Here is a 13,848-nt window from a genome sequence, read left to right as displayed (position 1 = left end):
CCTGTGCCACACAGAGAATGTATATGCTGAGTTGATACTATGAATGTATATGCTGAATGTATATGAAAATGTATATGCTGATGAATGTATATACTGATGTTGATCAATTTAAACCTGGTCTATGGAGTGCTGCAAAATCTCATACCAGAACACTCCTTGACAGCTGTATCAATGTACATAGTTCTATTGTAAGAAAAAAGCACTCTGTGCTGGGCAAACCTATTCTGAAAAATTAAATTAAGCATTTACAGGATTGAGGTTTGTGTTCCATTAAGTCACTTTTATGGCATCATTAGAAAATGCACCTAAGGAGTGGGTTTGAGGGATTAACAAGGAAAACCTGGCACAGAGAGATCTATAATACTGGCATTGCATCAACAACATAACTGCACTCAAGTCTCAGCAAATGCAGGTTTTGCCGACTTCAGTTTGCAAATTTTGACAGACAATGGTTGAAACCTGCCCCCATAAAAATCCCATGCCTGTAATGGCATTGCCTATGTTTACACACCCTGAGAAATAAGACTTGGATTTACAAAGACTGGAGTGAGTAACTTCTATTCCCACACACTGGGATGCCTGTTAGAGAGGGCACAGGACACTTGAGACAACAGCAAAGTATCTAGCCACTATTACAAAGCAAAGAAACTTTTATTGAGATGATAAAGAGAAACATATTTGCAATAAGAAAGCTCTAGGGAGTTTACTGCTCCCCTGAAATGTCCCACAGAGAAGTCCCACAGGCTCCCTGTCAGCATGTCAGTACTTGAGCAAAAGAAAAAGCAGGTTCTTTAAATCACAGGCTAAAGTCACTATCTGCATTGGCTGCACAGAGATTTCATCTCCACACTGCCTCCTGATTGATGCAATCTGTGTATGAGGAGTAATCTAAATATTGGATTGCACATATTTGGCAGGTCTTGCACCCCTCTTCACAGCGAATAGTTTTGTCATAACTCACAATATAGTTACTGTAATACTGCTCAAACAGGGTGCTGTGTGGCATAGACAACTGCTTGGCCATTTCATACAGGCTTTCTGGTTTCAAGTCTTCAATGCCATAAGTTTTAGTCAGGATGTATTCTAATTTCCAGTTCGATTCATTTTTCTTGTTGGCATCTCTGAGGTCCAAGTAAAACTGCCACAGATCCTACAGTTAAAAAAAAAAAAAGAAAAAAAAAGAAAGAAAGAAAACATAGGCACTGCTGTATTGCTTTCTTCCCTGCTTCATTAAGTCTCTGGAGTGATATATTGATTAGGAAGCTGTCACTCCTCATTATTCACATGTGAATAGAAGGTCACGTCCCACCCCAAGAGCTGGGCTTACACCCAAAGCTGGTACTTGCAGAGCAGTAATGGCGGGGGGATGGGGAGGAGAAGAAAAAGGAGCCACAAAGGCAGCAGTGTCAGTGTTAGAGATTTTTCCTGTCCAAACTCCACAACACTCCTGTCTGCCTTAGGAGTCGGGCAAAAGGGTGAGAGCCAGAAGTTTCCTTTCTGTGGACACTGCTTGAGGGGCAGAATGCACAGAAAAAGAACAGCCTGGGGAGAAGGAAAAGGAGGGATGATGATGCAGGAGTGAAATTGCACAACAAAGGAGCAGCCTGAATTAGCATAGGTCTCCAGAGAGAAACCCCAGTACCAATCAAGCCGCAGGGTGCATTGTCACTGAACTCGGCAGGGTCAAGATTTTATCCTGAATTACAGAAAGTCTAAACCATTCACAGACAAAATAATTACACAGGATTCACTTTATCTCCAAAATTCACATGAAATTCCAAAGTAGAAGACTTCTACTTTTTTTTTTCCTTCTAAATTTATGTAACATTTCCTGTAAGAACTCTTTATAGGAAGTTTTGTGATTACAAAAGACATCATATGGTTAAAAGTGCTTTCTTCATCAGCTCTTTTACACCCTGTAGAAACATTTATTTGGCTGCATCCCAAAACTCAGGCTATCATCAGCAAACAACATTGGTATGTAAGCATGCCCCATGTCCAAGATTTAGGTGAACTTCTTTCACTCTTGCAAAGCTCCCTGCAAATGGTTTTAGGATTTTGTCCAGAAAAATTCTGTCTTTGATCCTACATCATAAGAATATTCGATACAGAGCAGAGAGTACTGGGTAGTTCTGCAGACACAGAAAGACCAACCAAGTTATCTTTCACATTTCCTTTCCTTTGCCCAGGAAGAAAAACTAAGAGTAGGCACCAAAATTCCATCACCGGCAGCCATAATACTACAAAGGCTGTAGTATTGCTTGCTGTAATTTTTACTAACACTATAATGGCTTAAACAAGGCTTTGAAATCTTTACTTACCAGCAAGCTATAGTCAAAAATATCATATTGGTACAATCTGACACCAGGGTTATTGGACTCTGTTTGCAATACACTCTTCACTGGGGTTACAGCAGGTGCCACAAACAAGGAATTGACTGGCTTTTCTGCAGAAAAAGGGAAGTTGAAGAGACAGTTTGCTTTCAATCATTTCCTTTCCAAACAAATGTTTTTGTAGAGCACCAACACAGCAAAAACAAGGGTGACAGGCTTAAAGACATTAGAAATGTTTTCACCTGATTACCTGCATCACTGTGAACTGCCGTACTTCCAATGGGTAGACCAAACCCTGTGTGGAATACCACAGTACCCACTCCAGTGTGTACCGCTGTTTATATTAGAGGCTTCCCAACCAATTCAACTGCCTGTGCAAAATTGCAAAATGCTCTTGCCTATATGTGAAGTCTCTGTATTTTGTATATTTCTACTAAAGAAATATTTAAAAACTTTAGTTGCTCTTTCCATGCTGTATTTTACATGTTGCTTTATGTATTTATGATGCTATTAGAAACAGCAGGGTCTGTTTCATCACCTGCTCCAGGGCAACCCAGCACCTACCGTGTGAACACCAACTTTTACAGCAACTGAAATATGAGGATATATGTGAGTTTTATTGACACAGAATGTACATGTAAGTGCATTGAGAAGCTCACTGTGGAGCAAAAAGGAAGCCCTAACTATTCCCATCCCTGACAGCGTCACAGCAGTGAAATCACAAGGTCAGCCTCCACACACAGGCAGAAGTTTTGAAAGTTTGTTAATCAGTAGTTTTTCTGGAGAAAAGTAGAGCTGAGCTCTATTTCAGTACACTGGTGTTGGCTGCAATATTGCATTTATCTTGAATTCTCTGGAATTTCGTCAAGAGGAAAATGTCCTGAATAGAAGACAGTCTAAAACTGTACAGACAAACACAATGTGTATTTGAATGCTTTGAATGATTACGATTTAAATTTTGTCAAAAGATGCAAAATTACTAAAATAATTGGGAAGTGGTTACTTGCACATGCAAACTTTAATGGCAAACACTAAGATCAGTCTTATCCCAGTGAAATTTGCAGTAGAGATAATGATTTCATGAACAAATGGGACAGTGTAAAAAAAAATAAAGGTATAAGACTGCATTGAGCATAATTTAAAAGAAAAAATAAAGAAGCCAGTTATTCACTGGGCTAGATTCTTTTTCACTAGAGATTAACACCACGTAAAAAGGTAAAAAATTTGAATAGTATTACCTAGTCAGCATTTTGGACATTGCTCATATGAGTTCATAAATCATAGACGAAGAGCCACTTAACATTTGGGTATTTTACATAAGTCAAAGCAATGAACCTCTTACTGTTCTATGGTGAAGACAAAACTTGTTGGAATTCTTCTGTTAGAGATGCTAAGAGTGCTCCATATGGCCATGCCCATGCTTAGAATTAAGGGATTTCAAAGAAATAAACAGAAATTCCAATGTGGGTGATTTTCTTGGAAGGGAAATTAGCTGATCTAAGAGATGCAACAGGCAGAGACTTACTTTCCCCTGCCTCCTGTTTACCCTTATCTTAATTAACTTTGAAGCAGCAGGGAACTCAGCAGAGAGGCACAGTAATGATGCAGGAAATACAAGAACATAGAGCATGTCTAGCTGGCCTGAGAACATTCCCTTTGACACATTACACAATAGCAACTGGCTGGTATAATTTGCCTATGTCACTGTGAGAGCAGAGAGGAAAAACTAGAAATTCTCGTCTAGGCATAAGCATTAATTAAAAAAAAAAAAAAAACAGGAAGCTTGGGGAGTCTCTGCTGACATCAACCAAAAAAAAAAAAAAAAAAGGCAGTCACCAGTCACCCTTGAAAGGTTCTCTTTGGAAATAAAATTGGAGTGTGGAAATAAAAAGGAGACTTGAACTCCTGCAGATAAATAACAGTATCTCCCAATTTCCTTTTTGCAATTATTTATAACACAGGCTGACTAAAAAGAGCATGCAAGAAAGTATTAATTTGCTTTTAATCAGGAAGAAAAAGTTCAAAAGTCAACAAGCATCATTACCTTCTTCATCCAGGAGCACCATGATACTATCTCTATGGGTATGTCCAAAAAACTGGCCCGCAATAACACTACTGTATTTGCGAAAAATCTTTACCAGTCTCTCATTGTAATACTCCCTGATAGCTGTAGTATTCCTTGCATATGGCAAGTATCCTACTGGGACATGACCTATTACATACACCTAAGGAGTTAAATACAGAAAGCACAATTAGCACCTTCATTTGAAACTTATAATCCTAGCTGTATCCTAGAAGTGGTTACCACAGTTTCGTAATGCTGCCTTTAAAAATGGCATTCTAAAAGCTGTAAACCATGACAGTTTTTTTAATAAAAAATCCCAACAGTAAATGCTTAAGTTCATAATACCAACTTAGTAACTTACTGGGGTGAAAAAAATGCTCCACTAAATCGGTGCATGATTTTAGGCCTAAGGAAAATGTTATCAATTATTTCAAATTTAAAAAAAAAAAAGTTACTAGGGCAAGGGTTATAATTTGGCATCTCAAGGAGACACAAGAAAAAAATTATGTTTGAGTATTACAGAGTCTGCACCAGAGAGACAGAGAGTCACCAGAAACATGGATAACTGGTTAAACCCCTCTGTCTGAAGGAGAGACAGTGCCAACTGCACACACCAACTAATATGCTGCAGGGCTTCCTGAGGAAAGGAAATCTCTCCTTTCTGTTGACTGTAATATAATATTCTAAAATTGCAAGACTGTACAAAAATATAAATATGTTTCAAATTAAACATCATTGCTCAGATGATGATCCAATCCCCACACCAATTAAGCAATCAATCAATCATGAGACAACAATTTAAACCTTCACTTCAAAACCTATGTAATAAAAGTCATTATAACACTCAAATCATAGCAATTACTGCAGCTTGGCTAAGTTTTGCAGCTGATAAACTCTTTTCTAATTTCTATTTTTTATATTACAATGCAAAAAAAAATATGCTAGCTTTTGTCCTAGGCCAAGACTATATGTTTTAAAATTAAAGGCTATGTGTAAAAAAGGTCAGAAACTGACTTGTACAGTATTTAACATGGTAGGAAAGAAAAGGTATTTTACTGTAACAATTAATTACTATTATTAATTAATAATAAATAATTATAATAAATTAATTTTATACAATTATAATTATAGATAATATATTGATTAATAAATATAATAAATTAATTGTTATAATTAATTTGAGAAACTTCATTCAACTAATTTATTAACTGTTGTAGTAAAATGGGCATATTAAAGGAGGAATGGTTAAAAAATAAAATGACTTTGTAGTATCTTTGGTGGCATTATTATTCTTCTAGAAACATGTTTATACTCTCATTATCTCTACTTCTTCATTCTTTTTTTTTTATTTTTTCAAAATTGAAACAAATAATGATGTCTTCTGTTCCTGATCCCTACCTTTTCCTTCTTTTGTGAAGAAGTTTCAAGTATTTCCTCCAGCCAGGCAAACTGGTTGGCTGGGTCAGTGATATTCACAGTTTCCTTGTTGGGGCTGTAATATAAATTTGTATTCAGACTGATTATCCTGAGTGGTTGATGGCTATTACTGGATTCAAACAGCTGCGTGTAAAAGCCACCTGTGAAAATAAGACCAACATCACATGACAAATTAAAGGCTTCAAAGCACAACTTTACAATCAAAGTACACCACTGACAAAATACCCAACCTTCCTCTTTCTATTAGCATATAATGTGTATTCAAGCCACAGTCACCTTATCACAATAGAACATGTTAACAATGTTTTCAGACATATTTTACTAAAAATTGACACTATTTAATAACTTATGAATTATTGCCTGTATTATTTTTGTGTTTATTTGACAGTATTTAGATGCAATTATTCAACTGACACAGAAAAAGTGCCCTGTAATATTTCTTCCACTTTGACAGATACAGTAGCTTTTAAAGGTCCATACTTCTTGAAATACAGTAAATATACAGGCTCCTTCAGGAAGAACTGTTCAAGTTTGGTAGCCTTGTACTTTGAAAGCCATTTAACTTTCGACTGATGATATTATGAAAAGTAAGGATTACATTTTCTAGTCCTTGCTCCGAAAATTCTCCATGGCATGTTGAGATTCTTCAATAGCATAACTTCATAGTTCATGGACTTCAATGGAGCCATGGCAACAGAACCATAACAATATAATTTAACTGCCTCTTCGAGTTTTATTATCCTTATCCAAGTTTCTACTTCCACTCTTATCCAGAATTTGCTCTTTTTCAGGACACAAAACCACAAATTAAACTTTCAAATCCCTAATGTTTGAGTGGATTGGAAATTGGGTTGAACTTTTCAGTTCTTTGCTAAAAGGAAAAATTCTTATTAGAATATAATTATTCTGACAGTTTAGTAAGTTGCATACAAATATTAACAGCATAATCACCACAGCTATGTGCCATCATAACCTGAATAAAAATGTACCTATTCAGTATGCTCTGAAATACATATACCATTAAAACAGAAACAATATTTTAAGTTTTTCCCATCAAAGTAAAGTTTTTGTGTGCATCAAATGCCTGCATCTAAAAAGTGTTATGAGGTCTCAAAAGCAGAAAGATATTTCACAAGCATTGGTACAAAGTCAGTAACACTAAACATGTTACAAGAAGTGACAAATATTGCATCAGAAAGTAATAAATGTATTCTGAATATAGGCATTGCCATTCAAAAAGATAAGTAACTTCTTCCAGGAGAAACATTACAGATAATCCATTGTTCTGACTCATCCTATGAGACTTAGCTAAACAAACAGCACAAATCCACAGAAACATTAATTCTCTAAGCCCTAGCTTCACAATGTATTACTGCCATACTTTACCTTTTCTGAAGGTACTGATTGCTTCATCATTTAGCCAAGGTTTCCAGAAATCCGCTACAGCATTGTAAACTTCACTGGTAGTTACAGGAAGCTGGTCCTGTGAGAGAGGAGGACTTGCCTAAGTCTTAGTATATAGACACAGAAAAAAAGCACTAAATTATCTTGCCTGACTTCTTGCATAACATGTAAGTGTATCCAGTCATCACCAGGAGAAATTCAAGAAGAAAAAACAATTTCTGAATATCTAGTATTGCTGATCAGGAACAAATGCCTAAACTGAGAAGTGACTGCATGGCCTTATTAACGCATTATTAAACTAATGCCAGAAATATGTCAAACCTTAAGAATACAGTGGAATGGAAAACCATATGTTTTGCAAAATTAATAAATTAATAAATTAATAAAGTCTAAAATATTCATAATTAATAAAGTCTAAAAATAAAGTATTTTGGATGAATATAAGTTCCTTTTTCAAATAACTTGGGTTTCACAGCAGGTCCCCAAAACTCCACTTCCACCCTCAGAAAAATTCTGGTGAAATTGACAAATGTTTTCATTATGTCTTTTTTCTCATAAGAAAGCATTTAAAAATTACAAGAGGAAATTTTGTCAATGTTTTCTACCACTGGCTCTAATTAGGCCTGTAGCAGTCTTCAGTCTGAGCCACAGGCTGATGAGACCCATGCTCTGATCTAACCCTGACAGGAAGACACCAGCCTGTCCTTGCCTTTCCTAAAATATCTGGAATCTTGGTGCTAGAAGTAAAAAGGGTTGAAAAAATTGCAGTGCTTGTTTTCTTAAACATAAAATTTGACCTTTCTAAGATCTTTGAAACTAAACCTATGTTATTAGAGGTTTAGGCAGTAAGTCTCTGTCTAGGAGCAGAGCAATCAGACCTCTGTTGAGACACTTGTTGACTGCAGTGCCCAGACATGAGCTGTTAGGACAGCTTTGAGCCAGAACTAACAGTCACTAGCAGATCCAGCAAAAACCTGATTCCAGATAAGAGGCCATGTAATGGACTGAAGGTGTTTTGGGCCCTGAACTGCTAGAAGCAGTTTGGGGATTTGTTTTAAACAGGAGGAAGAATGTGAAATAAGTAATACTATGCAGAAAGGCCGAGGTCACAGTATATGATCTGAAAGGCATCCCAATGCTTGATGAACTTGAGCAGTATTTTTAATATGTTCTGCAAGAAAAGTCACCCAGGACTGTTCAGTTGTTAAGACAGACAGGTCAGAATACAAGAAAGCAATAAAATTCTTTGGTTCATGGTAATTGCACAGATTTTACGCTTGCTTTGGAACAGCCTACAGTGTGTGGATTGCTCCATATCTCTTCCAGTCTACAGGACAGTTACCAAGCATTTCCGTATGAAAGAAAGACATGTCATAAAGAACAAAAAACAAACACTAAAAAATTGAACAAGTTGAAATGACCCATATTGAGTATTGCCTGATCCCATGTCTTTTTCAAACAATAACTGAAAAACATGCCAGTTCTGCACAGTAATTCCAATCACCAACTTCTTTCAGTATTCTGTTTGCCGCCCATCTGCTCCTCCTGAGCATATTTTCTTTCTGTCTTTAGATTTAATTTCACAAACAAAATTCATACTTGTTGAAAAAGTCCCTATATTCTTTGTTTGTAAGGCTTTTGTAGATTTTTTTTCCTCTATCAAAGGAGATTGCTGAATAAAAACAACTCTCTGCTAAGACATTTTAAAAAAGAAAACAAAGTAAACACGAAAAACTTTGTGACACTTCAGTTCAGGTGTTATTTATCTAAATACTTTCCCAGTTGTTTCTAGTGAATCAACATGTCCCCATGTCAATGTGTATGAAAAGCCAAAGGTTTACCACCACAGTAAGAGCACAAAGGACTGAAGTCACAGTTTGGTTTGTGCACTCACTCTTCCAATATATATATAGGTGTTATTTCATCTCTCACATTTCCTTTGCCCTGTCTCTCAGCACCTCTGCTATGCCCCTATTTGGAAACCACTAACTCCAGCAATGGCACGGGCTATCATACAAGCACCTGCTGCACCAACTTACACCCTGACAGGACTAATAAATACCACAGAAAGCTGGAATACAAGCCTTGAGCGTGTGAAGGGGTGTTACTGAATTCCCATGAGGAATTTCAAACAAAATACTTCAGCTGACTGGCTTCACATCCCTTCCGATCCCCTCACATCCAATGACAGCATTTGCTTCTGATCCAGTGTGCTGCCAGATCAACCCACAACACAGTTTAAAGGACAAATGAAGCAATTGTTTTCTTTTGAGTATGCCAAGAACAATATTCAGCACAGTCAAAGTGAAAAAGCACCATCCTCAGCTGCACATAACTAGTGAATCATCAATGTGATTATTTCTAAATGTCCAATGAGGAAAGAAAAGTAGATATATTTTTAATAGCAGTGGCAAAACAATGGGAACTTTACAAAAATTCTGCCATTACTTTAGCTAAAGAACAACAACAAAAAAAAATCTAGTGATTCCAGTTGACAGATTTCCAATAGGCCTTTGAGTAGGCTTTGAAACTTACCACAGGCGCACAGAGCAATTAATGATGTCACTTCTGACAGATTAAGTTACTGTATATGAATGCATGACACACACAGCAAGGAAAAGTATGTGTGTATTAACTATGTTGACACATGGAAGTTCTAAGCCATGAGGAATAATTAGTGATAAATTTGTGTGACTTCAGGCCATGTACAGATTCTACCTGGCATCAATGTTTCCTTAGGTAAGAGCACAGAGAGAGTGATGTACTTTCTGTTCTAGAGGGAAACTATTTATAATATTAGATGCTAACTGAAGAAGCGTATAATTGTTTTTTCCAGAATAACAGTTACACATAATTAACTCTTATTTTTCAGATGTGGCTTCCCAGGAGTTAGGAACACACTCAATATGATGTATGAACAAATTTATAACTTGTTTTACCTGTGGCCAGTAGTCATGATTGCCTAAGGCTGGGAAAACCTGAAGATCTGGAAAGAAATTACGAATTGTAGAACTCAGATTACCAATGATGCTAATGACCAATTTCGTGGAGAGTTCTTTTACATGGACATGAGGAGGGCTATCTCTGAAAAAGGAAAAGGTTTGATTAACAAAGGTTTGTTAGCAACACAAGGAAGGCAAAAAAGTCTGCAAACACATCTACATTCTAGCATATAACATTACTATACACTTTAATTAAAATCACAGAATCAAAAGCTCTCTGCAAAGGCTTTTGTTTAAAAAAACACAAACAAGTAGACTTGTTTAGACAATGGCTATCCTATGATTCATATTTATCATAATGAAGATTTCTTAGAAATTAAAGTAATAATTTTGAGCTACTGTGCATTATATAGTTTGCATTATATATCTTTCATCACCTGCACATCATTGCTAGTTCCTTTTCCCCTTTTAACCATATCCTTGAAAATTAAGTACAATAAGGTAAGGGAAATAGATTAATCACTTGCCTTCATGTATTTATTAACACTCTTTCCCAGCAAAAATAAGTGATATAACATAAACAAACTAGTTCTCACACACAAAAATACTAATCTCTTTGATAAATTATCCATTGATGTATGCCTTAAAAATTTGTGTGATAGTAGAATTGAGAGTTCTGCTATGCCAGAAGGGTAAATCAATGCTATCTTTTATGACTACCTAGAAAGTAACAAGACACAGTTCTATGCCGTGATAGCATAGCACTATGAAGCCACTCCCTTTCACACTTCTTTGTCTGGTCCCACTGCTATGGCACACAAAGCTTCACAGGTAACATCTCTGTGAGACAGTACTATTAAGCCCACTTTATAATACTGAAGACTGGATCATGAAAGGTAAATGTTCTTACACAACAGAGGCCTGCAATGAGTCAGTTATTGCCAAGACCTTTCCTTTTGCTTTTTCTGCTTCCCACCTTCCTTGCACCATTTCTATGAACTCACACTAATATAGCCATATGCTAAATATCACAATGAACAGTCCAGCAGTTACTACAGAGATCAAAGTCTGTTCCTGAGGCCTTATATTCTCTCTCAATCTTGCACTAAGTAGCCCTTTGGTCAACTAAAGGGACAAATGGCTACTAAGACAGCATTAGTGAGATACTGAACTCAAAACTGTTGGTGCAAATACAAACTTGTGAGTTGCCACACTATCTGGCTATCCAGCTTTAACTGCAGAGTGAACACTTACCCTGTCCAAATCATGAATGAAACCTGCTCTTTTGAATCGTTCATAAATTCAAATGCTGACAAAATAAGTTGATAAGGAGAATCACACAAAAAGTCTCCAAAAGGGCCTGGGTTGGAGGCATTGACTCCTTTGGAAGAAGAACAAACTTTGGTGCGATCAGGGGTAATGTGGTACGTTGGATCTAAATGTAGGTCAGATACATGCCAGAATTGCCCTGTTTTCAGAAAACAAAGGTTACAGGAAATGCATTATTTGCATTTGAACTGGATATACCAAGGTAACCCAAGTTTACTCCAGTTTATCTACTGCAACTCCTATTCAAAGTTAACAAATTGTCTCATAAGTGTGGGCAAGTTCTTCCTGAGGAGTCATTCATGTAGACTGCCAAAAACAGAAGCATGTAGAAAAACCAAAAACAGAAGCAGAGGTATGGCTTTATGCTATTCACCAAAACTGAAATGGAGATTGGAAGGAACTGAAAAATCAGTTCATTTTCATTAATAGCAATCTGGAAACTGGATAGTAGAGGAGGCAACAGGACTTCTCTACTCCATTCGAAAAGAAAGGGAGATACTTTTTAATTATTTTTCCAGAACTTCCCTGGCCAGAAGCTACTGTAAAAGATGACAAGAAAGATATCTTGAAAGAAAGGCAAGAAGCAGCATGTGTGCAGAGGATGCTCTTCTCACCATAGAGCAGTGTATCAGCCTTACCTACTCACTACTTTCCAGGCTGACATGCTCTCAGCCACTGTTATATGTAACACTGCGTGGATAAAGGAGCTGAGAAGTATACAAATATGCTGAACAATATGAACGAAATCTGTGTTAAGACTATCAGCCTTCAAGTGTCACGTAAAATAAGATTAATTTCTGTCAGTTTCAAAGCACTTGGTAAAGGCACGCATGTATGTGGGGCAGTGGTTGTGAAATAGGGACAGATATAAATTGATTTTCCCAAGGTCACACGCTAACTCTATGGCTGAGCAGGCACCACACGACTGTACCCCGTGGTGTTTTATTTCAGGAATCGGACCAGAGGTGATCTTCAAAATCTGTAAAATTGTGACACCGACCAACAGGAGAGAAAACAAACGCTGGGAAACTGCTGCGCGCTTGTTCCGAGGAAAGTGTGAGTAACATGGAATGAGCATTCTGTGGGAACCATTTCGGAGCACTCACCTGCACGCACGCCCTGAGTGGGGATCAGGCCAGGCAGAGTGTGTGTGTTTGATGCCAGCACAGCACAGCACAGCCCAGCACAGCGCAGCACAGCCCAGCACAGCCCCCAAACGCGCTGTTTGCAGTGCGTGCCTCGGGACACCGCGCCGGAGGCAGGGCAGGGCTCACCTCACCTCACCCGCCGGCCTGCCCGGGCAACTAAATACAAACCCCGTGTACCGCCCCGTACCCCAACAGAGCCCTGCTGACTGACTTAGCAGTCACGTGTGGCCGAAGTCGGTCGGGATAGGGAATGCTACGGCAGCAGGTTATGTGTGGCAGCAGCGCCGGGGGAGGGAAAGGAGCCGCAAAGCGGGGACAGCGCAGCCCGGCCCCCTCCCCGCCGCCGGGCCGGCAGCCGCCCCCGGCCGGGCCTCCCTCGCAGGGCCGCCCCTCACCCGCCTTCCCCGCCCTCCACGGGCGGCCCCGGCCGGGCCCCCCCGCCGCTGACCCCCGGCCGACTCACCCACGGCGGAGCGGGGCCGCTGCGGGCCGGCCGGCGCCGCCTGCAGCGCGGAGCAGAGCAGCGCCAGCCCCAGCGCCAGCCGCAGCTCCATGTCTGCCGTGCGGGAGCGCCGGCCCGCCGGCGGATCCAGCCGTGCGACCGCCCCGGGAAGGAGGCGAGCCCCGGACGGCTTGTGCAAGCCTCGGGCCTCGGCGGGGCCGCCGGAAACCACCGCGCCCCGCCCGCACCTCTCTGGGCCAGAAGCCGCCCCAGGCCGCCACCCTGCTGTCGGAGGGCGGCTCAGGCTGTCCCCTTGAGCCGGCCGTACCCGGGGTGACCTTCAGGAGGTGCCACCCCCGGGTCGCGCCAAGGAGCTCGCAGGAGCCAAGCCTGGCCGCGGGCGGGGCTGAAGTCGGGGGCACCGGCTGATGCGGGGCGGCCCGAAGGAAGGCTGTGCTCGACACCCCACACCAGCCTCGAGCATCTCTTGGAAGGAAGGCTTCTCATGGCATACATGTAAAAATGGATCCCGATTACTTATAGGGCTTTAAAACACAAAACAATGTCAAAGCCCAAACCACACAATTTGATGAAAAATACTGTCAAGTACATCTTTTAACAAAACTTAAGGGGAGTGATGAGGTATATTGTAAATACAAGTCTCCACTGCCAAGACTTTAGGAACTGCTGTTTATTGAAGTCACAGTAGTTCCACATAGAGGAAGAGTACTTGGTGTCAGTTCCAGGA

At 39.6% G+C, this 13,848-nt stretch overlaps 1 protein-coding gene across 1 annotated transcript; it reads right to left on the bottom strand.

The window, feature by feature from the left end:
• Positions 1 to 632: 632 nt before the first annotated feature.
• SMPDL3A (sphingomyelin phosphodiesterase acid like 3A) lies at positions 633 to 13,459 on the bottom strand. The gene is made up of 8 exons (XM_030267813.3): positions 13,122 to 13,459; positions 11,436 to 11,649; positions 10,179 to 10,323; positions 7,222 to 7,318; positions 5,797 to 5,975; positions 4,378 to 4,558; positions 2,322 to 2,446; positions 633 to 1,150 (listed from the first exon to the last, which is right to left on the bottom strand). The coding sequence occupies exons 1-8, from the start codon at positions 13,210 to 13,212 to the stop codon at positions 839 to 841; spliced, it is 1,344 nt and encodes a 447-aa protein (XP_030123673.1). The 5' UTR covers positions 13,213 to 13,459; the 3' UTR covers positions 633 to 838.
• Between the last annotated feature and the right edge of the window lie 389 nt (positions 13,460 to 13,848).

The sequence above is a fragment of the Taeniopygia guttata genome, chromosome 3, assembly GCF_048771995.1.
Source record: "Taeniopygia guttata chromosome 3, bTaeGut7.mat, whole genome shotgun sequence".
NCBI classification, from domain to species: Eukaryota; Metazoa; Chordata; class Aves; order Passeriformes; family Estrildidae; genus Taeniopygia; species Taeniopygia guttata.
The sequence above is the reverse complement of the archived record's forward strand: the minus strand, read 5'-3'. Positions and strand labels throughout refer to the sequence as shown.